This window comes from Vigna unguiculata, chromosome 4 (assembly GCF_037176805.1).
Source record: "Vigna unguiculata cultivar grain cowpea cultivar isolate G323 ecotype 2 chromosome 4, ASM3717680v1, whole genome shotgun sequence".
In the NCBI taxonomy this organism is placed as follows: Eukaryota; Viridiplantae; Streptophyta; class Magnoliopsida; order Fabales; family Fabaceae; genus Vigna; species Vigna unguiculata.
Window position 1 is genome coordinate 29604345 of NC_140795.1, and position 26047 is coordinate 29630391.

At 36.7% G+C, this 26047-nt stretch overlaps 3 protein-coding genes and 1 pseudogene across 3 annotated transcripts; 2 read left to right on the plus strand and 2 right to left on the minus strand.

Annotated features, from left to right (window-relative positions):
• The first annotated feature begins 1215 nt into the window (after positions 1–1215).
• LOC146886994 (uncharacterized) lies at positions 1216–2529 on the plus strand. Its single transcript, XM_085671969.1, has one exon. It carries the CDS (start codon positions 1216–1218, stop codon positions 2527–2529), a length of 1314 nt encoding a protein of 437 aa, XP_085528095.1.
• A 9757-nt stretch (positions 2530–12286) lies between these two features.
• Positions 12287–12745, plus strand: LOC114171179 (uncharacterized). The gene has a single exon (XM_028056384.1). The coding sequence runs from the start codon at positions 12287–12289 to the stop codon at positions 12743–12745; it is 459 nt and encodes a 152-aa protein (XP_027912185.1).
• A 2917-nt stretch (positions 12746–15662) lies between these two features.
• On the minus strand, positions 15663–18296 carry LOC114171178 (uncharacterized; annotated as a pseudogene).
• On the minus strand, positions 18296–19925 carry LOC146886995 (uncharacterized). Its single transcript, XM_085672384.1, has 4 exons — positions 19354–19925; positions 19166–19262; positions 18469–19085; positions 18296–18335 (listed from the first exon to the last, which is right to left on the minus strand). Exons 2-4 carry the CDS (start codon positions 19214–19216, stop codon positions 18296–18298), a joined length of 708 nt encoding a protein of 235 aa, XP_085528510.1. The 5' UTR covers positions 19217–19262; positions 19354–19925.
• Positions 19926–26047: the final 6122 nt, after the last annotated feature.

Here is a 26047-nt window from a genome sequence, read left to right on the forward strand (position 1 = left end):
TAGGTAATTCATTTGAGTGCTTATCTTGTTTCTTTACCTTATTTCTAGTTTGTCATTTCTTTGGTAATCCTTTGAGTTTGTCATGGCATTATTCACATTTGGTTTAGCAATTATAATTTTGTGCTTTTCTTGCTTTATTTCTTGACCTCTTTTGGTTTGGTTTCTATATTTTGTGCATACTTCTTTTTGGAGGTGATCTAATTTTCCTAAGGTAGCATCCTAGGAGGTGGAATACCTAGTCCCGAAAGAGAATCCTCTTTGGTGAGATCAAGAGGAAGTGCAAGAGTGAAACACTTGTGAGGACCAAGCCAAGAAGATAAAGCCAAGAAGACCTTTTACATTTTGTGCACTTTGATTGTATTCAAATTGAGTTGTAAAATTGTAATGCTTTCCTTCTTGTGTTCATGGCCTCGTTAGGTGTCTTGGGGGAGTCTTAGGTACTCAATCTCATCTCCTAACTAGAACCTCTTCTATACATTAGTGAAACGCTTTTAGTGGTGAAGTTTGAAGGTTCCAAGTGCCTTCTACTTCTACCAAAACTTAGGCCGCATATAGCTTATAATCTTTCTTGTTTTTAATTTTCTTGTTTGATAGTTTAGTGTGTGTCAACTTAGTCTTTGAATTAATTTCATTTAAGAAGTTTTGTACAAAAGTTTCAAGTTCTCTTGGCTAGGAAAGACTTGGTATGTAAGCAATCCAAGTGATTCACCTCTCTTTCCTGGAGGAGAACTAAAAGCTTTTGCTATCTACTTCTTTGAAATTTTCTTTTAAAGACCAAAGTTTTCTAAAAAAAAATGTCTCAACCTCTTTCTCAATGTATGAGTGCTTCAAATGAAGAAGAAATAAGTTTGAAACAAATTGCCTTTGATTTGAGAGCACTACTACGTTGGAAGGAAGATGAAATAATTGCAAGGGAAAGGGAAAAACAAGAAAGAGATAGGTTTTCATCAACTTTTAGATGAAGAGAGGAGGGGAACAAGAAATATGGAAAGGTTGCATGAGAGGATGAGTAATAAGAGTCAACATTTGTACTCCCACACTCCAACACTAGTCACACACTATGATGAAGAAGATAGTAGACTAGTTGACAACTTCTATCAACCTCCTCCTCCTCTAAGAAGAGAAAGAAGAGAGCCTAGGGAACCAAGAGCCATTAGAATAGACCTCCCTCACTTTTATGGGAAAGATGATGTTAAAGCTTATCTGGATTGGGAAATGAAGGTTGAGCAACTCTTTGCTTTCCATCAAATAAGTGAGGAGAGGAAAGTACCCTTAGCTACCCTTAGGTTTCAGGGCAATGCTATATATTGGTGGACTACCCTCGAAAGAGATAGGAGAATCAATCAAAGTCCCGAGGTCAAATATTGGAATGACCTCAAAGGAGCTCTTAGGAGAAGACATATTCCCTCCTACTATCATAGAGAGCTAATGGATAAGCTCCAAAGACTCCATCAAAATAAAATGAAAGTGGAAGAATATAGACAAAAGATGAAGTTATATATGATGAGGGCTGGGATTAGGGAGTCCGAGGATACCACCATTGCAAGGTTTCTTAGTGGCTTAAGTCTTGAGATAAGAGATAGAGTAGAATTGTTGCCCTACCAAGACTTAAATGACTTGGTTCAACTTTGCATAAAGGTAGAGCAACAAATTCTAAGGAAAAATTTTCGAAATGACTACTCTAACTCTTATACCAAGAAAGAATTCAAGAGGGAGGGTAAGCAACTCAAAGAGGAACCCTCCAAAAGTTTCAAGGAAAAGGAGAAACCAAGGGAAGGCACATCTTCACACACTCGCACTAGTGAAATCAAATGTTTCAAGTGTCTTGGTAGAGGTCATGTTGCATCTCAATGCCCCACCAAAAAGACCATGATCTTAAGGGGTGTTGACCACTATAGTACTCAAGATGAGCAAGAAAGTGAGAGTGAGACTTCTAGTGAGGAGTCTAATGATGAGTCTAAGGAAATTGCCTATCCTTTTGAAGGAGACCTCCTAATGATTAGAAGACTTATTAAGAACCAACCCATTCCAAAAGAGCCAACACAAAGAGAGAACATCTTTCATACAAGAAGTAAAATTTTAGAAAATACGTGTTCTCTCATTGTTGATAGTGGTTCATGTTACAACTATTGTAGTACAAGGTTGGTTGATAAGTTGGCTTTGACTATCATTCCCCATCCAAAACCTTACAAACTGCATTGGCTTAATGAAAGTAGGGATTTGACAGTCCAACATCAAGTGAAGGTCAAGTTATCCATAGGGAAATATGAAGATAGTGTGCTATGTGATGTAGTACCTATGGAAGCTTGCCATGTTTTATTGGGAAGACCTTGGCAATTTGACAAGAAAACCATGCATAATGGTCTTACCAATGAAATCACCTTCACTCACAAGGATAGAAAATTTGTCTTACATCCTTTATCACCATCCCAAGTGGTAGAGGATCAAATCCAAATGAGAAAGAAGTTGGAAAAGGAGAGAAAAGAGGATAAAAAAAAAGTCCTCCCTCTCTCCCAAAAAAGTAACTAAAGATGAATCTAAGGTGGGAGAGATTGGTGTTGCTTCTCCCAAGGTCATTCAACATGAGAACATTTTGACTATAAAATCTTTGAACCAAGTTCTCAATGATGAACAACCTTCATGCCTCTTGTTGTGTAAAGGAACACTCACATGCACTGCCACATTTCTTGAACTTAAGAGTCTACCTCCTAAAATTGAAAATCTTTTGAAAGAGTTTGAGGATATATTCTCTAAGGAAGGGCCAATTGGGTTTCCTCCTTTTAGAGGAATTGAGCATCAAATAGATTTAGTGCCTGGGGCAGGTCTTCCAAATAGACCAGCCTATAGGACAAATCCTCAAGAAACAAAGGAGATAGAGTCTCAAGTGCAAGAATTGTTGAAGAAGGGTTGGGTTCAAAAGAGCTTTAGTCCTTGTGTCGTGCCTGTTTTGTTAGTGCCTAAAAAGGATGGAAAGTGGAGAATGTGTTGTGATTGTAGGGCTATAAATAACATCACCATCAAATAGAGGCATCCAATCCCTAGGCTTAATGACATGCTTGATGAGTTGCATGGGTCCCTCATGTTTTCTAAAATTGATCTAAAGAGTGGTTATCACCAAATAAGAATTAAAGAAGCTGATGAGTGGAAAACCGCTTTTAAGACCAAATTTGGACTATATGAGTGGTTGGTGATGCCCTTTGGGCTTACTTATGCACCTAGCACATTCATGAGGCTAATGAATCACGTTCTTGAAGAGTGCATAGGAAAGTTTGTGGTTGTCTACTTTGATGACATTTTGATCTATAGCAAGAGCTTGCATGAGCACATAGACCATCTGAGGTCTGTCCTTACCATCCTTAGGGTAAATAATTTGTTTGCAAATAAAGAGAAATGCACTTTTTGTGTAGATAGTGTTATTTTCTTAGGTTTTGTAGTAAATAAAAATGGGGTCCATGTTGACCCTACAAAAATAAAGGCCATCCAAGAATGGCCTACTCCTAAAAATGTTGGAGAGGTTAGGAGCTTCCATGGTTTGGCAAGCTTTTATAGGAGGTTTGTTCCTAACTTCTCTACTTTGGCTTCACCCCTCAATGAACTTTTCAAGAAAGATGTATCTTTTAATTGGGGTGAAAAACAAGAGTTTTCTTTTCAACAACTCAAGGAAAAGCTCACCAATGCACCCATTCTAGCTTTACCAAACTTTTCAAAAACCTTTGAGCTAGAGTGTGATGCATCCGGTGTAGGAATAGGTGTTGTGTTGTTGCAAGGAGGGCACCCAATTGCTTATTTTAGTGAAAAAATTCATGGTGCCTCCCTCAACTATCCCACCTATGATAAGGAATTGTATGCCTTAGTTAGGGCCCTTCAAACTTGGGAACACTACCTTGTGTCCAAAGAGTTTGTCATTCATAGTGACCATGCGTCGCTAAAATATTTGAAGGGCCAACACAAGCTGAATAAAAGACATGCTAAGTGGATGGAATTCTTGGAACAATTTCCTTATGTGATAAAGTACAAGAAGGGCAAAAGTAATATGGTGGTTGATGCCATGTCTAAAAGACACACCTTGTTTTCAAAATTGGGAGCCCAAATTCTTGGATTTGATCACATTCTAGAAATGTATAATCAAGATTCTGAGTTTTCCTCTACTTATGCTGAATGCATGGAAAGACCTCAAGGAGGTTTCTATGTGAAGGAGGGGTATTTGTTTAAAGAAGGAAAAATTTGTATTCCCCAAGGTTCACAAAGAAAACTCCTTGTTCAAGAAACACATGAAGGGGGATTAATGGGTCATTTTGGGGTAGAAAAAACCCTAGGTCTTTTAAAAGAGAAATTCTTTTGGCCCCATATGAGGAAGGATGTCCAAAGGCATTGTAATAGATGTATTTCCTGCTTACAATCTAAGTCTAAAACAATGCCTTATGGATTATACACCCCCTTGCTTGTTGCTTCAGCCCCTTGGGAAGATATAAGTATGGATTTTGTCTTAGGACTCCCAAGAACACAAAGGGGTTTTGATTCCATTTTTGTGGTGGTAGATCGCTTTAGCAAAATGACACACTTTATACCTTGCCACAAAGTGGATGATGCTAGCAACATTGCTAGGCTTTTCTTTAGAGATGTGGTCAAGCTTCATGGTATACCCCGCACCATAGTTTCTAATAGAGACACCAAGTTCCTTAGCCACTTTTGGAAAGCACTTTGGTCAAGGTTAGGAACTAAGCTTAATTTCTCTACTTCATGTCACCCACAAACTGATGGGCAAACTAAAGTTGTTAATAGGTCTATGTCTATTATGTTAAGGGCAATTTTGAAAGGGAACCACAAATCTTGGGATGAATGTCTTCCCCATATTGAGTTTGCCTACAACAGAGTAGTTCATAGGACTACTAAAATCTCTCCATTTGAAGCTGTTTATGGCTTTAATCCTCTCACTCCCATGGACTTGCTACCACTTCCTACATCTTTTGATTTTATTCCTAAAGAAGGGATGGTAAAATATGATTTTGTTAAGAAAATGCATGAAAAGATTAAAAGCAAAATCCAGCAACAAACAGAAAGGTATGCTAAGTACAACAATAAGGGGAAGAGCGAAATGATTTTTGAAGAAGGGGATTGGGTGTGGCTACACCTTAGAAAAGATACATTTCCTAAGCAAAGGAATTCTAAACTTAGCCCTCGAGGTGATGGTCCCTTTAAAGTGCTGAAAAGAGTAAATGATAATGCGTATAGGCTAGAGTTGCCTGATGGCTATGATGTGCATGCCACCTTTAATGTTGCTGACTTAATACCTTTTGCAGGTGGTACATATGATGAGGCAGAGACTACAGATTTGAGGACAAATCCTTCTCAAGAGGGAGGGGATGATGAGATGCTTCGAGCCAAGGGACCTACAACAAGAGTCATGGCTAGGGGAATACAAGAGGAATGGGCCTTAAATGCGCATGCAAGGCCTAAGATGAACTTCACATGGGCCAAGGAAGATGTGAAGACCTAGCCAAGGACATTTTACTTCTAAATACTAGATTAGGATTTTATTTTGGGTTTTGTATTTTGGGCCCGGTACAATAGGGTTATCTTTGGGCCATGTATTGGGCTTTAGAAGTAATTTTGGACCAAAAAGGGGAATTGGGCCAAATGGGCCAAGAGTAGTGTGTCTACTCTAGAAAAGCCTAGAAGCTTCTCAAACTTGCTCTCCAAGGATGAGAGTTAGCTTCCCATGGCAAGACAAGTTTGACTTGCTTAGGTAGCAAGTCACACCTCCCACATGCTCTTTTTTGGCAAAATTCAACTTTCTAGACTCCTTTTTCCCTCCACTTTTTGGAGACTCCTTGGTCTCATTTTAGCCTATAAATAGAAGGCTGAGGAGATGTATATTTCAGCTTAAAATTGAGTAATGAATTGTGTAACGTCCTAGCCGGAAATTACTTATTAAAATAAATAATATAAATAAAATAAGGACCTCATTTATTTATCATCAATTCCCAAAAACGCGGGAAAATTTAAATTTAGAAATCCAACGCGCCATTACAAATAATAAAAAGAAATGAGTCGCATCATTCATATTACCAACAAGAGTGTCTAAAAATTATTACAATTATATCCTTAGTGCAACATAGTAACTAGTAATAAAATCTAGAGATATCCCCATTCTGTCTCTAAGTATCTGCTTGCTAACCTGCATCAACATCTGCTCCCATGTAACAAGTTACATGATCATCGCCACACACACAGATAGGGTGAGCTCATTTAAATAAAAATCAACAATATAATACTAAATACCATATTATCAAATGCAAGCCCGGGTTAGTACACTTTCCCCTTTTCTTTTTACTACCTCACTTCCAACACTTGCCTTTAGACGTTTATCATCTTTATACCCTTTAAGTGAGAACAATGGTCGATCTTCGCTGCACGAGTGTCTACTCGCCACTCCGACTACAGGCCACCACCTGATAGTCCACACGTGGGAATAACTTTGCCACAGCATCTCACCGTGACACCAAGTGGAGCTCCCCGAAACAAACATAAAGTTTGTAGCTGTTCCAGACTACTAAAACTCTATCAGAATACTCTGAAGAGGGCAATCACCCGAACCTCACCGTACGAGCCACAACTCGCACACTCCACTGGACTTCCTAAACCACCAGGTTACAACCTATAGTGGTCACGTGTTATTCCAATACGGGTTACACTCGTAACTGGACCCCCAGCCAAAGCCTCGCATCATGTACATCACCTAAAGCAGTGTAGAACCTTTCCTCGCGCACTATCACGAAACCAAAACCGCCTGCCGCGCATCACACGCCGCTAGGCGGAACTTAGCTCCAGACTGCTTGGCGGGTATCACACACCGCCAAGCGCCACGCGCCTGCAGAATCACCTCTGCATCGTCACCGCCTGGCGTCCTCCGCCCTACCGCCAGGCGCCAGTCTCCTTCCAGCCCCTCTGTAGTTCCAGTCCGCTTGGCGGAACCCTCCCTATCGCCAGGTGCCACGCGTCAATAGTGGCCACTGCCACTGATTTGTGTTTCGTCCGCTTGGCGGCTCGCTCACACCGTCAGGCGCTATACTAGTAGCACTCTGCTACTGGTTTTGGGCACTTTAAACAAATCTCAAAACATACCACACACCAAGGTAGAGCGCAATTATGTCACAACAGGCACAATTCTACTCCATGTTATCATTCACACCACTTTGTCATGCAATCAATAACTACCATTGTTACACACACCTCTCAAAGTTGAATCAACCTATATGATATTTTAGCTATACTCTTAATAACATAACTTTCATGCATTTGGACCTGTTCACCAAACTAAATTTACACTTTACACACTCCATTTGACATTTTTCTCATCTTATAAACATACCAACTTTTCACAAAAGTTAAACAACAAAATTTGCAATGTATCTCATACTTAGATGACTCAAATATTGTACATGCAATCCAAATCACACCAATATCACTTTCAGACATCTATCCATATTTTCCACAATTAAATGCCACATTATATTTCATGCTCATCATTTTTATCTTTTTGACCCAACCAAAACCACCCAATTCCCGTACACTCTATCATGTAGTAGTAAACTCTAATATACCCATCATACAAAGATCATCTACTTTCATTTGAACATTATTCATACATACATTCCAACATATTCATATTTGACCAATTCAATGCTTTACCATCACCAACCACAACATAATCATCATTTCCCAACTCATTTCACGAACTCAGCAACCCATCGCACATGCCCTAGCATACATTTTAAAACCCATAGACATATGAAAAAACAATCTCGTGATTTTAAACAATTATCAATTATTCTTACAACCCATGTTACGCAGATGCTTACACAACCACATTTCTGATTAGTTCGAAATAACATCTATCCCCTCAACTTGAGTATTCATCAAGCAAACTAAATTCCATCCCATTCCCAATATAAACCTGACACCCAATTTTCAATCAAAAGTCACGCCTTGCAACAAAATCAATGTAAGCAAAGTCTATCAAGCATCACAATTCACACTCGAGCATACAAAAATCACAGTTCCATCCCAGGTACCCAAAAAAATATCAAAATGGCCAAAAACAGTATAACTGTGTTCGTGCCGCCTGGTGGTTCATCACTGCTACCCAGAAACTAGGTCTGGTACTTGTGTCGCCTGGCGGTCATGCGCGACCCACCAGGCAGTTTCTGGAAAAATTCCAGAAACCCGATTTCATCTCTGATTTTCATGTAAGTTGTCATCCCAACCCCGCATGTTTCACGATTGAATCAAAAATAAATCACAACAACATCAAACACACAATAGGAACTCCCCTAACTTGGATTTTCCTTAGCTTCGCCTTGACTCTCGCAAGCTTTCCCTTGACCACCAATGTCTTCCTTCTCCTTTCTCTCGAGACAGCCCTCAAGCTTCACTCAAAACTCACCCAAAACTCACCAATTCGTGCTCTCTACTGTACCCACACTGATAACCTCACCAAACCCTTTCTCCTTCTCCTAATTAGCTTTTTATTGAGTCCTTAAAATGGTTAAATTACCTTAAAACGAATTTTGCAATTAATCTATCATTAATCTCCCTTAATGGTCTATTACCTTCTATTTTCCCAGCCACCCTTGCTGCCATACACCCTAGGGTTTACGTGCCTTTTCATGTGCATGCTAGAGTAAATTTTAGCAAAAAGAAAATACTTTGTTCAAACCAAGGTTTGAACCCATCACCACACAATTCCACTTAAAATGTACAACCAATTCAACCAAGTCCTATTACATGATAATATTCACACATCAAATATTATATCCTTACCTATCACACCCAAGCATCTAAAAAAAATATTAAGAATTAAATAACACAAACTACTATCAACCATTTGAGCTAGTACTTTTCCACATCATGAAGGTTAGTATTTAATGCCATAAAGGCTTCTCCTACCCGCATTTATTAAATAATTATTTATTTAATTATTTAAATTTCGTGGGTCTTACAAATTGCTGCCCAAATTTGTGCACAAATCTCTTTTGAGCTCACCTTAGAGTAAACTCTTCTCTAGTTTACTCTAGTCTTCTTCCTTAGGAGTTGGCCTCACCTCTCTTAAGAATCCTTTCACCTACACCACACCAAACACCTTAAGCTTCTTTCCTTCATGCTTCCGCATCCAACACCATCCATCGAGCCTCCATTCTACATGCAAGCTTCAATGGAGACAAGAAGAAGCCATCATGATGGCTTGGAGTAATTGAAGATATAGTCCTAGAGTAAGAATTAAAATGGTCGAGTTAGCTTAAGACTTGATGCATTACCTATTCTAAGACTTGTATAAATCTAAATGGTGACAAAGTATGGATTGGGGATTTGGGTAAGCTAGGTTTGAGAGGTCCAGAACTTGACCGAATGTGATTGGGTCTAGATTAAGATTGGCGTGTTGGTAACTACATAAATAGTAGTAAAAGGAAAGTTAAACCTAAGTTAATATTGAGATGGGTGTAAGTGGTGACTTACCTGAGAACATTTGTCATAGAGTGAGTTGGGAATGGCTGAAATGACTAGAGTCAAGATTAAGGAATAGGCACTGCGAGTGCATTGTGGTATGGTAGTGATGGATAAGATTAACTTAATAAAGCCAATTTGGTAGACCTGGGTGGTTGAATTTAGATAAAATTAGGGGATTTGATAGTAAGTTAGCCAATGGAAAGGTAACTCCATAAAACTGGAGAAACATCTTGTGAGACTTGATGCTTGGGTTGAGGGATCTAATTTGTGCAGGATTGCAAAGAAACCAGAGTTGTACCAGTTCTGATACAGTGCCTGGCGGTGGTTATAGACCGCTAGGCGATTTCAGCAGTGTTAGTGAGGTCTGGTGCGAATTTTGCCTGGCGGGGAAGGTGGTTTCACCTGGCGGTTACGGCAAAATCAGTGGGTTTTTAGTGTGGATGCGCTCGGCGGTGAGAATTGTTCCGCCAGGCGGTGTCTTTAATTGTTGGTGGTTTTGAGGCGTTGGCGCTTGGCGGTACGTGTCCCCCACCAGGCGATTTGGGTTTAGGGTTTAGGGTTTAGAGTTTAGGGTTTAGGGTTTAGGGTTTAGGGTTTAGGGTTTAGGGTTCACATGTTATAAATCATATCAAACTTTAAAGAATGATATTCATACATAATGAAATTGTATTAATATTTTAGCGGTTCAAGAATCCATCACCTCTACTAGATGACATTATCCATGCACTAAGATAGGAGTGGGCAACATATCTATTGGAAAGATGAAGTTCATACCACAGGAATTAGAACACCTTTCAAAAACTTTGTTGTATAAAAATATCATGTTCAAACTTTTAGTTTGGTGTTATTAGTTTAGAATATATGTTGAAACTTAAGTGTTATTAGATATAACTGTAACACCATAAATTGTGCTGAAATTATTATGAAATTGTTCTACGAATTTGCTGATATTCAGGTGTGGGAATGTTGTTAAAACAGTCAAATTAAAAAAAAAGAGCAGGTTGACGTGTGGTGGTGCTCTGACTCACATTATTTAACGTCTGAGCTTACCATGCCCGACGTTATTTAACATCTGTCAGAACCCAACAAAAGTCAAACTGCTCTGTTTTTTGGCTCCATTTAGCGCGAAAATTGACTTTTGTTGCTTTTGGCCCCGACATTGGATAACATCAGACACCTATTGCCCCGACGTTAAGTGACATCTACTCTGTGTTCTGACGTTATTTTGACGTCACCCAGTACGATGTCGATGTTTGGGCAGATGTCAAAGGTCGAAAATATCGGACGTTAAAAGGCTTTTTTGTGTTCGTGACAAGTTCTAAATGATTATACAAACATGCTCAATGTTGCAAATGTCACCAAAACCTGCAAGATCATGAAAAAGATGATTAAAGAACAAGTTCTTTAACCTTTAAAATAAAAATGCAAGAGAGAAAGGTTAGAGAAAAGAGGAGACCACGAGATTTTTATACTGATTTACTCAAACCTGAGCTACATGCAATTTGTCAAGACAACCTGAGCTTGACGTTTCACTATTTCAAAAGATTTACAAACTATCCACCCTTACACTTTCAAAATATGCAAAAACACCACAAAAGACTCTTGAATCACACAAGAATCACACCAGCACAACAAGAACCCTCTTGCAGACTTGGAAACCCACCAAGCACACACACAAAGCTTGAGAAAGATCAAACCTCAGTGGTGGCACAACCCAGCCTACCACAAACCACTTTCTCCAAGCTTCAAACCAAGCCAAAAGCTCAAAGAATTGATCCAAGACCAATCTTCAATTGTTGCATACTATATCATCACGACGGAGATAGTTTCCAAAACAAATTCGTTGCTATAAAATGATCAACTTACCTCTCTTTCGAAAATCACAGCTTTTATAGTCAAACTGTTATGAAATTCAATAGGTTGATTTCCAAATCAATCAGTTGATTTCACTTGACTTAAGTGAAATCAGTCGATTAAAAACTAAATCAACTGATTGAATTTGTTGCAATTTAAGACTACTGCAGTCAACCCTTTTACCTGTTAAAAAACCATTCAACATACTAAAAGAGACATTTTAACCTACTGAAAAACCATTCAACAGATTAAAAGACACACCTAAGACCAAATACATCTAATTAATGCTACAAGGTCTATAATATGAATTACAAACATCAAATACACTTTCTTAATGATGTAACAATGTGGAGAACACATGTTCTAGCCTTGATCAACATGAATATCATCAAATCTCCTTTCTTTCACCAATGTAGGCTTCATTCCAATGTTAATGGCTTCAAGATAGTTCAAAAGAGCTTTATTCAATCTTCATCAAATCTTCAAGAAGCAAACCACCTTGGCTTCTCATGTCAACAGGAGGGACAGCCCAAAACCCTCTGGCAGTTCCAGAGGAGGCTCTAGCATTGGCAAGTGCTATTTATGTGATCAAACTAGACACTATGCACGTCACTGTCCTAACAAGAAACCAGTTGGAGGTGTGCCACTCAAGAAAACCGTTGGGGATTGGCCTAAAGCACCAGGGCGTGTGTTCGCCTTGGCGACTACCGAGGTAACCCAGTCAAGTAACCTGGTGCAGCATTCTTGTTTGTTGTTTGGTCACGAGGTTGTTATGTTTTTTGATTCAGGGCCCACCCATTCATTTGTGTCTAATGATTGCGTGAGGAGGCTTAGACTTGTGCTGTGAGAGCTGAGGTGTGAGCTAATAGTTGCGACACTAGCGTCTGGCGAGGTATCTACCACTTCTGTGTGCGTGGGATGCCTTATGGAAGTGGCAGGCCGCAAGTTCAAGGTGAATCTCATCTGCTTGCCAATGGAGGGTCTGAACGTGATTTTGGGGATTGACTTGCTGTCGAGCAACCATATTGTTATCGATTGCGCATGTCGTAGTGTGGTATTCCCAGAGACAGTAGAACTAGAGTTGATCTCAGCTCAAAAGGCGATGAAGGAGGTAGAAGCTGGAGCTACTTGTTTCATGATTGTCGCTCAAAGAGAGAAAAAGAGTACAACTAAGCAGATTAGAAGCATACTAGTGGTGGATGAGTATGCAGATGTTTTTCCAGACGAAATACCAAAACTACCGCTCAGCAGGGATGTGGATTTCACTATTGATCTCATCCTTGGAGCTGGTCTAATGTCCATGGCACTGTATCGGATGACACTAGCAGAATTGGCTAAATTGAAGAAGCAAATAGAAGACCTGTTTGAGAAGAAGTTCATCTAACCTAGTGCATCACCTTTGGGGAGCATCTGTACTCTTGGTAAAGAAGAAAGACGACAGTTCAAGGTTGTGTGTTGACTACCGTCAGTTGAATAAACTGATCATGAAGAATAAGTACCCACTGTCGAGAAATGACGATCTGTTGAATCAGCTGAGGGGAGCTATAGTGTTCTCTAAAATAGACTTGATGTTTGGATATCACCAGATCTTAGTTAAACCAGATCCATATCAGTGGTTAATATATTACATCGATCTATAAAAAATTAAGTGTCCAACACCTGACCAACCACATCAAATAAATCCTGCAATCATTAACAATATTCTAAGAATAAATAACCCATCAACCAGTTACAAAATTTTATGTTGTGAGGCGAAGAATAGTCATGTAAAGGGGTGAATTAACAAGCTGAGACGAGGGATATAGACCAGAACTTGCAACAATATACAATAGTTCTGTCAAAGAGTAGGGACATGTTACAAACAAATCACCAATGCACCACCAAATTTCATTTGTGCCAAGAGAGATTGGAAGAAATCACATTACAAAGTAACCACTGGAGCCAATAATCTTTTCCATAAAGGTAAACATTAAAGTTGTTTGTTCTAAGAAAATCATCTTTACTGTTGTTTCTTGTTTTTAACACAGACACAAAAAAAAATAGATATATACAGTTCGTTTCTTACTTTCACTTACACTGTTTCTTATACAAACAAATTTCATTAAAAAAAAGGAAGTAAAAATACACAATACTTTCATAATTATTTGTGGAAAGGGGAACTTAAGAAAACTTCTCAGATTTGACATTTTTGTCAAGAGTATTTCTTTTTTTTTTTTTGGAAAACTAGAGCTCCATGGTCAGGTGTTCCATTGGCATCCCTTAAATGTGTGAACTAAGACAATCCTACTAGAGTAAGCAACACTCCATTCTAAAACAAATTGGTATTAACCAAAGAAGTTGCCATATATATATATATATATATATATATATATATATATATATATATATATATATATATATATAAATATAAAAAAAAGTTTCACTCAAAGACTTGATGTATACAAAGTGGGACCTCTAAATATTTCTCATATAATTTGTACTGTCAGCTTTTATAGAAGTCTTTTCATTTAATGTCATCTAAGAAGTGAAATTTACAAGTAGACTTTGCTTTATTAGAGAAACTCAATTAATTTTAACAGCTTTCTTCCGTCATAAATATTTAAGAGTGAAATTTATTCAAACACCACCAAAATTTATAAGTGTTTATGATGAAAGCATTCATGCATAAGTTATTTCTATTATTGAAAATAAATTAAAAGTAAAGTGTTGCATTTGGGATGTAAGTTTAAGTATAATTTATCTTCATAATTTATTTCAAGGAGATGATAACCTGAAAATAGTTTATTAACCTACTTATAAATTAATTTAAACATTTACAGAAATTGATGAAGGCGTGACCACCTCCTTAAAAGCTCCCTTAAGAAGGATCACTAGAAGCATGTCTAGGTGGCACTTGGTGATTGGAGCACTTGGATGAAGTGGAAGAGAGAGGAAAGCAAAAAGCATAAAGCAAAAGCAAAAGTAGACATGTACCTTGTCTCCTTTTGCCTTTGTGGTTTATGCCTTAGAAGGTCACTTGGTCTCCTTCCTCTTTTGGCCTAGAATCCTCATGGGAATGCCTCCACCAATCACCTTCCTTCACTTGGCCAAGACTCACTCTCACATTAGGTTTAGGGTTTTCTAGTTAATCCTTTTTCATATTTTTGTATTTGCTAAAGGACCCCTATGAACTCCTATTTAAAGGGTGCTCCTTGTCTTGTGATCATTTTGTTATAAACTTTGTGCATTCAACCACCAATTTTCGTGAGCTCTCCTTCCTAGAAGTGAACTTACCTTTGCCTTATCTTGCTTGCAAGTGGCGGCACCATCACTCATCTCTAGGGTTTGGTTGGCTTAGATCCCCCCTATGAGTGACGTGCTTCTTCCATTCTTCATCTTCTATGCTTTCCATTTTTATTGTTTCTTCTTTCATTTTGCTCTTTAAGTTTTGTTATTGCCGTGTGTGTTTAAGCTTGAATCCAACTTTCTTCTTCCTTTCATTAGCTTGAGAAATGAACCTTCACATCTAGATAGCATGCTATCTTAATGTGCAGTGGGAATTTTCAAAAAGCTTTCTCAAATAACTTTACCATATTCATAACTCTAAAAGAAAACAATATAATCCTTCATCATTTGGTATCTAGAGCTTTAGTTGTCCTTGAATATGGTGTTTTCATGTTCTAACCTTGTCTTGTGTAGCTATCTTTAAATGGTCCACATAAAAATAAGTAAATGGTGTTTTCATGTTCTAACCTCTACTAAGTTCTTTACCCGGGGTTTCGATTTCTCCCGCTAAACCATCCTTGGAGAATGTGTTAGTCGGGGTTTTTACGAACCCTAGGAAGCACCAATCAATAACAGAGGTTTTTTATCCTCTTGTATTTAATATAGGTTTTAAAACCTCAGTTAAGTTTTGTGGGTTTAAAACCCCCATTAATTACCATGAATTTTGAAACCTCCATAAAATATCATGGATTTTGAAACCTCCATAAAATACTATGGGTTTTAGAACCTCCATAAAATAACTTAGGTTTCAGAACCCCCATAAAATACCACGGGTTTCAGAACCCCCTAAAATACCCTGGACTTCAAAACCTCCGTAAAATATTACAGGTTTCAAAACCTCCGTAAAGTACCATAGATTTTTAAATTATTATTATTATATTTTTTTACTCATTTATCATTTATGTATTCATATATATTTTTTCAATCACAATTATTTACATTTATTCTATTATTTTAATCTATATTTAATGAAATTATACATAAATAGATATAAACTCATCAAATTGACAAATTATTTATAGATGACTAAGTGTATATCAAAGTATAACAAATATACGAATTCAAATTCAAATTCAAGTACAATATTAGTCAGCAAAAACTATCATGAAGTACTGCAATGGTTCTCAAAACATAAAATGATTCAATTAACTTCCACATTATATTATATTCTTCAACTATCAGATATGATTTTCCTTATGTGCAGAACTTGTTGTATTAGTTGGCACACTTCCTTGATCAGAAACCTACAATATAAATGTGAATCATAATTACAAATGTAAACTCTAAAAAATAAAAGAAGTTATGTAGTCTTAAACATTACCGGTGCAGGATTGAACATAGTCAACCCAGGAGGCAATTGACCTTGATAATTTTGAGAAAAGAAGTTCATGATTGCATCAAGTCTTTTGTCACGTTCTTCATTTCGTTTATTTTGTTCATCCAATTGTGACTTTATTGCAGTGACCTATATTAAAACACAATCTATTATTAAAATCGTAAAAAACACATAAACATTATAAAACACTCAATCTATCAACAAAAATTATACTACATTTCTTACTCCTACTTATAGAAAACAATCCAAAGCAACACAACTACAACATTAATAGTGTCCAATAATATTCAACACAACAACATTTAAAACCTTGGCATGACAATCCAAAGCAAACAACATCATATTGCTACACATGAAAATGAATGTTCAATAACCTGATTTTGCAATTCCGAATAAGAAGGACAAGATGAGGATGTCCTAAAATGAAAATTCCTATTATATCCAAACACTTGAGAAGGGCAAGGTCCCAATCCCATTCCTCGGACACGACCACAATGTTCTTTACTTCCCAAAACACGAGCTAGTGAACCTTCAATTGATATATCTTCTGAAAGGGAAGATGTATTTGTCTCATATGCTTTAATTTTTTCCTACAAATAATACAAAATGTTATCAATGAAGGTAATATTCAATTTGATTCATTATTTTTCTTTAGAAAACTTATGCTTACTCCAATCTCTCTTGCTCTATCATTCACAAATTCCCCATTAGCATGTTTATGTGTTGCTATCCAAACTTCTCCCCTACTAACTTTGCGACCAAGCTCTTGCTCCTATAAAACTTAAGAAAATCATGAATCATATATGATATAACAAAAATGATTGAAGAATAAAGTTACCATCTCATCCTTGTTCTGTGCAATGCTCTTCGATCCACCTGTGTGAGGAACTGTTTGCTTCTTTCTATTATCCTTATTTTTTTGAGCAATTTCCTAAGCATATATGTAGAAAATTACTCAAAATAAGTAAAGTAACACTTAAAAGAATAGAAAACTTGAATTTAAACGGTAGTCAATAAAAGAAGCCCATTGGTCTCTATTCATTCCTTCTGGACACATTGTAATGATTTCATCTCTATTACGTGTTCCATCATCTCTTTGTTGCCATAGTTGTTGTCTATACTCACTCCATTTTATGTTAAGTGATTTCAAGATATATGTCACATGAGCATTAGATTCCACTAGAAACTTGGCCTTCAAAATTATTACACAACTAGTTTAACAACTATTGCAATATAACAAGAATCAAAACATATAAAAAAAATTATAGGTCAATTACTTAAATGGTTTTCTGAAGTATATCTTCTTTATAATCATTGGGAATCTTCCTCCAACTTTGATAGCTGATTGGAAAGGCATTAAAATTTCTTGCAACACGACCTAAAAACCTATTCAACAATGCTCCACTATCATCAATTGGTTGGTTGTCACTATTCCATTTCACAAGAATCCTTTCATTGGGAGATAAAAACCAAACATCATTCAATGTTAATTGTTTTCTAACTTGTGTGCCTTCATCATCTATCAAAATACATGTGAAATATATTGTTAGTTTAAGACAAACATAAAACACAAATACTATATGGCTTGGACAATTACACATAAAAATCAATAAATTAACAATCTTACCAATGACATCAACAAGCCATGACCTTTTACGTGATACATGCTTTGATTGATTACTTTGCATCTCAATATCCACATTTTCTTCCCCTTCACTATCAGAGTGTAACCTTGGTGTTGGTTCAGATATAGAATCATGCATAAACTCATTTCTAGGTTGATTATTAAATTCAAATTCAAATTCATGTGCGGAATTGGTCTTGGTAGTGGAGAACAACCTCTTCTTCAAACATTCTACAAATTAACTCAAGTCACTAAATAAATAGATAATACATGAAATTTAAAAGTACCAAAATGATATGTAAATGAGACATCTTACTAGATTTAGATGTTGAAAGCATTGAATTCATGTGAGGTGGGGGTGGAGGTTGCTCATTATTATTCTCTATAGGATGGAAATTCATGTGACGTGCTGCATAATAATTAGATTAATACACGAAAAAAGTAAGATACTTTTTAACATGGAAATATAACCATCATACCAAATTGAGATGCAAATTGAGGTGTTATGCTGGACTGTGGCGGAAACGGAAGTTGAGGTGGATTACTAGGCCCCGGAGTATGAGTAGGTGAAACTTTTCAATTCTTACTATAAGTGAAACCCATTGTGAAACTTAGTCAACTTACTTGGGCAAGATGGATGAGGTGCAGGTGGACACATTATAGATGATGGTTGGCCACTTCTATTTTGGGTAGGGGCTGAAACTTTGCCATTAGTCTTCTTCATGTATATTTTCTTCATCATCAGAAATTCTATAAACAATAACATTAATACAAGTCAATTCACATTCATTAAATTATGATTATCTAATATAATGCATGTATAAGTAATATGGATGATAATTTAAACAAAAACTAGTATAGAAATGTTCAATTTCAGTATGACCTTGTTAATAGTATATTCCCTTCTCCATCTGAAAATAAAGTTTCCAAATTTTGTTGTTCAAATGGTTCACATTCATGGAAAGCGACATCATTATCTCCACCAATGTCATATAAGTCTCGTGGCTTTAGATGCACAGGAATGCTCCAATTTTTATCTAATTCATCTACTACATAATAAACCATTTGAGCTTCTGCAGCCTGAATGTATGGTTCGTCATCATCATTATCACCAATGTGTATTAAACGTGTAAAGTTTACTAATCTAAATCCCAAGTCATCTGTTATAATCCCTCTAGAAGTAGTTGTATTAGCCCACATGCATTTGAACAAAGTAACAGACAATCGACCATTATAGTTGATCTCAATTATGTTTACCAATTTTCCATAATAAGGCACACCCCCAAATTGCATTTGATTGTCAATGCTACTTGCATAGCTCCTTGTCCCAAAAGTACCAAATATTCCACTATTTTGTGTTTTAAGTCCATCATCTCTCTCTAACATACGAAACTTGAAGCCATTAACATTGTAAGCATTGTAGCGCTTTGCACAATCAATTGGACCCATAGCTAAGAGCTTTAAATCATCTGAGTAAGGTCCATTTAAGTCATTCTTTATCTAAAAAAAAAAGAAAAATATGATCAACATAATTGGATATCTTTAATATTATCAAATTTAAGAATGTAAATTAGACATACCCGACGAGAAAACCATTCCACAAATTTTCTATGAACCCTCTTATCTATCATAGAGGATGATCGTGTACGACTTCTTAACTGTCTTCGTACAATTTCTCTAAATTCTCTAATTTAAATAAATGAAATAATTACATGGTTAGTCCTCAATGTAGATGAATTATAAAAAGTTGTAAAGATAAAGTACTTACTAAAGAAAAGGGTTAACTTGGGCACAATTAGTCAATACATGACGATGTGCTTGTAACTTTTCCTTTGTTGATAAAGAGAAGTAAGTAAAACCCCCAACTGGTTTTCCAACTAGTGGAAACAAACCATTTACACTAGATGCCATGGTGTCAGGTTCGTCATCAACACGCCTTATTCGATTAAATATAGTCTCAATTCTATCTAAATATCTAGAACAAAAGGTTAAGGACTCTTCAGCTAGGTAGCCTTCAGCTATTGAGCCTTTTGGTTGAGCCTTGTTACGCACATAAGACTTCAATTTTCCCAAATATCTCTCAATGGGACAGGTCCTCCAATCTTGGCATCTTTCCACCAAATGCACAATCAAATGAACCATGACTATAAAAAATGCAGGAGGAAACAACATCTCCATGTGACATAATGTAAGAACAACTCTATTTTGCAATTGGTTAAGTTCATCCACTTTTAAAACTTTATTGCACAAGTGCTTAAAAAAGGAACATAGATCAATCAAAACAGAGCACACTTCTTTAGGGAGCGTCTTTCTCATTGTCAAAGGTAAAAGTTGCTCCATCAAAACATGAGAATCATGACTTTTCAATCCTCCAAGCTTAGATTGTTTGACATCAACACATTTACTAATGTTACTTGAGTAGCCATTTGGAATAGTGATGTTCTTCAATGTTTTCATAAATATATGTTTATTTTCTTTTGTCAATGTATATATAGCCGGAAGATATTTGTTATTTGCATCAGGCCAAAGATCAGGTCTGACACCCCAATCTTTTAAGTCATTTCGTGCCTTTAGGTTGTCCTTTGACTTTTTACCTTGGTTCAATAATGTATAGACCACATTATCACATACATTTTTTTCAATGTGCATAACATCTAGAAGCCAAAATGTATACCCTTTTGGAAAAGGATGAAGAATTAAGTGTTCATATGTTGCTCCTCGAGTTTGCCATTTGTTAAGATTGCATTTCGGACATGGACAAATTATCTTACCCTCAACGCTCTTATTAGCAAATGCAAAGTCCAGAAATTTATTCAATCCATCCATGTATTGTTGTGTATTTCGAGGTAAATCAATCCAAAACTTATCCAAATCCATTAAGAATAGTTTGTTTATAAGAACAAAAATATATTTAATAAAGAAAAAAAATGTAACTAATGATATAAGAATAGAAAAAAATATTGATTTTCTCACCCACGATCAAAAGGAGAATAAGGAGAATAAGGGTCATTCGGAAATTAATGTATATGCATTATAAGTTTTACTGTCATTCGGAAATTAATGGATGATGTGAGTATTGTCATCTAGTGTTTATTATTTACTATTTTGATAGATTCAAATTATAATAGTAAATAAATTACAAGTAACCATATTTAAATTCTAATTAAAGTTTTAAAAAATTATAAAAAAATGTAATATTTAGATTTTACAATATATTTCTGTCAGTGTTTTATGAAAATTAATATTAGACTCAATACAATTCCTTAATACACCGATCAATATGTTGTAAAAATATAGACTCAATACAATTTATTAATTCATTGAATGTCACAATTTTTTAAAAACTCATTCAATGATTCTTTAACTATTTTATTTAGTGCAATGGTTAGCAAAAACCATGAAACATTTCGCTATATGTGTATGATTTTGAAAAAAAAAATTACATTACAAAGATTTTTAGACTATTTTTTTTTCAAAATAATTCAAGGATAGGCTCCTATATGTCACTACAAAAAAAAAAGCTAAATTGTGGAGGTTTTATTTTCGTTTAGTGGGGGTTTTTACCCTCCATAAAATATTTTGCAGGGGTTTTTCAAACCTCACAAATAGATTCCCCACAAGTTATTTGTGGAGATTTTCTACAACCCCTAGTACCAGGTTTATATTGTGGAAGTTTTTTAATGGAGGGTTATAACCTCTCCTATTCATGACTATTATTTTGTGGAGGTTTAAAACCTCCTTTATTTCCATAAACCTATTTGATTCCAAAATTCTTGTTTTTCATTTTTTTAGGGGTTAATACCCTCCTCAATTCAAGGATTATAAAACCTGTTTCGTTTGTATTATTTAATTTGTGGATTTATTACTGTATTTTTCTTGCGTTATTCAAATCTCATAAAAAACAATATTTTGTTTGTAATTAGAATTTCCTACTATACTTAACAATGCATGTCACCATTTGAGGTACTTATATCTTTATATCAACAATATTTTTTTGTAAACTTCAATCAAATACTTCAACCAAAGTGCTCGAATATATATCATTAGAACTTTTGATTCTCAAAATCAACATATTAACATAAAAACAATTTAAATTGAAACAATTACAACTTAATCCATACTTACTCAAAGTTAATAATACACTAAAATAGTTTCATCCTATAAAACATCATCAACACCCTAAATGTTGCTACCACCAAATGATCCTCTTGTACCCATAGAAGACTCAAGCTCATTTGCATCACTGGTTTACTAAAATTATAAAAGATAAATATGAGTTGCAAGAAGGACATCAACCTCAAATCATGAAATCAATATGCATATACTAAAATAGTTTATTACTAGATCATTGACCTGCACAAAAATCATGATTATTTGGTATCGATGATTTAAGGAGGCTTGTTAGCTCTCCTAAATCGCTTCCGAAGCTGAAGAGAGAAACAGGGAAATCACCATTCCACAATTCAAGCATCAAGTAAAGAACAATTAAATTTAATTTAATTTCAGAAAAGAAAAATAAAATAAAAAAACCTGATTAAGATTGAGTATAGTGGATTCTCTTCTGTAATAATCATTCCTATCATTATGCAGAACCTAAAAATTACTACTCACAAATTACTAATAATATTGCAAATTCAAAATAAAATAAAAAAATCCTACTCACTTGAAATTCTGATGCTTTGAATCATAACGAAACCTTACTAGCCATGGGTAATGTTTCACTGGACGACTTTCTATCTGAAATCGCACCAAATAAATGAGAGCAAAGAAGCACGAGTTTTATGGTATACTACATTGAAACTTTAAACACTAAAACACTATGCAATAATTTTAATGAATTTTTATAATACAAATTTAATATAGTTTAAAAGAAAATAAAAATTGTAACTCGATAAAAATTATGAAAAGGTATATAAAAACTGGTAGTTTTAATTTTTAAAATTCCTATTATACATGTAGTTTTAATTCCAAATGAAGAATAACATAAATGTACCAAGGGAGTGGAGTAACTAATCATTGAAATTGGTTATTGCCGAATGCCCAACCATTAAAATTGGTTATTGCCGAATGCCCAACCATTAAAATTGGGTCCATTTGTTTGTACATGGGAATGAAATAAAAGAAGATTGTATCCCATCAAAATGGTTGCTAAACGGTTACATCAAAAGTGGGTCAATTATGTAGGCACACATTTTCCTAAAAGGAAAAGAAATGTCACCAGTATAAGTAGCCCTGGAGTTTTGCATAAACCACAATGAAAAACAAATTACATTGTGCCCGTTAAATCTAAACTTATGGTGCTTAATTTTCTGGAACAACAAAGAGAATAAATTTAATCTATGTTACTCTTCCCTCTTCATTCCATAAACATTCCTACCAACATACCATATCATATTCCCTTTGCATAAATTTTTATCCTTCTCCCAAAAGTACCCTTAGCCCATCAATCTTTCTCTCTTCACTAACAAACAGTTATGTATAATTCAAATACCCCAACTCCCTCACGGCCAACCACACACTACACTTAAACTGGGACTGCTCACGTCCTCGCCTGGCGGCTAACAAGGAGCCGCCAGGCGCTACACCAGAACCAGACCACGTTGTACGCGTTCTTGCATCTCCCGTGAACCCCACTCACTCTACTTCTTTCCAGTGATTAGCACACACTATAAATTCAGTAATAACATGATTCCTTGATACTAATCCATTCCAAAATAATATACTGATTTAATTAAGGCATCCCTAACCTCCAAATTCCAAGGATTTGAATCACCCCCTTGCATAATTGAACTCTTAAGGGTTATAATCACAATCTAATTTATAACATCCCAACGAAGTCATTCAAGTACAATTATACATTCAAATAGGATAAATGTCCCAATGGAACCTCAACACAAGGTAAAAGTCACGAAATCACGGCAAAACGGCGACAACCAGAATGCACCGCCTGGCGGAATTCAACCCACCGCCAAGCAACTCATAACAAAACCCAGAAATATGGTTACACTGATGTGCCGTCTGGCGGCACATACATGCCCGCCAGGCGGTTTCTGGGCGAGGACCCAGAATTTTCGTGAAACAGCGTCAGAGTGAAAGGGAAAACTCATGCATTCAAACAAACATCACATAACCAATCGAACACGAAGTAAAAACATAATAAGCAGCTCCCCTAACCTGGAATTTCTTGCTGGACCACGAATTCTTGATGTATCTCCAATCCAAAAAGCTTCCCTAACCCTCTCTTGCGCATCCACAATGTTTTCCAGCCACTCCACCCTCTTACAATCAGTTTCTCTCTTCTGAAATCCTAGTATTCGACCCTTACACCCACTGTGGTACTCTTTGCCTCTCCCACTAGCCTGTTCTCTCTCTCTCTCTCTCTTATTACCCAAATTAAAGGTGCTAAATGCTAAAACGAAAATATCTTAAGTATCCTTGCTAATGACTACTCATGAACCACCATTGAATGGTTTCTTACCCATTGGACTGCCTTCATCTGCAGCTAGGGTTTCTAAGTCCCTTCAATACCATGCAACCCAAAATTGCCAAAAAGAAAATTAGTTTTGTTCTTAGCAAGGATTGAACCCACAACCAATCAATTTATAATTTAAGTATATAACCACTCAACCAATTCATATTTCATGATAACTCCTACAATTTTAAGAGTTTATCACTACACTACGCATTCAATATATCAAAACACAAAAACACATAATTTAAATAACATCCAAGTGGCACACATAGGACTCGAACCCAAGTCCTCACACACAATAAAGTACTCTCAACCACCTGAGCTAGTACTTTTCCACGTCATAACTCCTCAAATTTATTGCTTTAAAATGTTCTCATTACCCGTCCTAATTAATTTATTAATTAAATAACTATTTAATTTTCCCGGGTCTTACATTACACCCACCTTTAAAGATTTTGGTCCTCGAAAATAAGACTTACCAGGAAATAAGTACGGATAGGATTGCTTCATGCGATCCTCCATCTCCCAAGTCATCTCCTGGGTAGTCTCATCCCACAGCACCTTCATGGTCTTAAGTTCCTTCCCCCGTAGCTGTTTCACTTGTGAATCCCGAATCTGAATATCATCTGACTCCAGTACGTGCGACGAATCTGCAACATATTTCCTCAACTGGAAAACGTGGAACACATTATGCAGATTCGTCAGGTGCGGTGGCAAGGCGATTTCATAAGCTACAACGCCAATTCTCCTCAGAATCTGATAAGGCCCAACAAATCTCGGAGTTAGCTTCCTCGATTTGATGGCCCTCCCAATACCAGCCGTCGGTGTTACTCTGAGGAACACATGATCCCCAGCCTCAAACTCTAGAGGTCGTCTCCTTCTATCTGCATAGGACTTCTGTCTGCTCTGTGTAGCCCTCATTCTCTCCTGAATTGCCCTAACCTTCTCAGAGGTTTGTTGTAAAAACTCAGGACCCAACACTAATGATTCCCCATCCTGGTTCCAACACAACGGCGTCCTACACCGCCGCCCATACAATGCCTCATATGGAGCCATACCAATGCTGGTGTGATAACTGTTGTTGTATGTGAACTCCACTAAGGGAAACATCTCACTCCAACTACCCATGTGATCCAATACACAAGCCCTCAACAGATCCTCCAAGGACTGAATGGTACGCTCCGACTGCCCATCAGTCTAAGGATGGTATGCAGAACTCATCCGCAACTGAGTCCCCAACGCTGCCTGTAATGACTGCCAAAAACGAGAAGTGAATCTCGGATCTCTATCTGACACTATACTGGCTGGCACACCGTGCAACCTGACCACTTCCCTCACGTACAACTCAGCCAATCTGTCCATTGACCACTTCTGATTAATAGCAAGGAAATGAGTACACTTTGTCAACCTGTCCACTATTACCCAGATTGAATCGTGCCCCTTCGCAGACTTCGGCAAATGAGTGACGAAGTCCATGGCTATACTATCCCATTTCCACTGAGGAAGATCCAACGACTCAAGCGTACCCCCTGGTCGTTGGTGTTCAATCTTGGCCTTCTGACACACTAAGCATGATGCCACGAAGTCGGCAATGTCAGTCTTCATCCCATTCCACCGGAAAGATTGTTTCAAATCGTGATACATCTTAGTCATACCTGGGTGTATGCTAAGACGACTTTTATGACCTTCTTCCAGAATCTGTTTCCTCAGTCTCCAATCTCCAGGCACACAAACTCGGTCTCTAAACCTTAGGATACCATCCGTTCCAAGCCTGTAGTCTTTCCCCTTCTCAATCCCTATCCAACTCACAAATTGTTGTATCTCAGCATCACCCCTCTGTTGATCTCGGATAGTCCCCAGTACGTCACTAGTCAATGTAAGCACACCACATCTGATGCAATCCCCACTCAGCTGCATACCCAGGTTCATATCCCTGAGCTTCTCAATTAACTCCAACTCTTTCACCATCATAGCTGAGATGTGCTTCCGT

Coding starts and splice junctions, on each gene's coding strand:
- LOC146886994 (XM_085671969.1), top strand. CDS start 1,216: ATGAAGGTTGAGCAACTCTTTGCTTTCCATCAAATAAGTGAGGAGAGG.
- LOC114171179 (XM_028056384.1), top strand. CDS start 12,287: ATGGAAGTGGCAGGCCGCAAGTTCAAGGTGAATCTCATCTGCTTGCCA.
- LOC146886995 (XM_085672384.1), bottom strand. CDS start 19,216: ATGATAGATAAGAGGGTTCATAGAAAATTTGTGGAATGGTTTTCTCGT. Junction 19,086..19,165: donor TGGAATGGTTTTCTCGTCGG/GTATGTCTAATT, acceptor TTTTTTTTTTAG/ATAAAGAATGACTTAAATGG. Junction 18,336..18,468: donor GGGAATATACTATTAACAAG/GTCATACTGAAA, acceptor TATTGTTTATAG/AATTTCTGATGATGAAGAAA.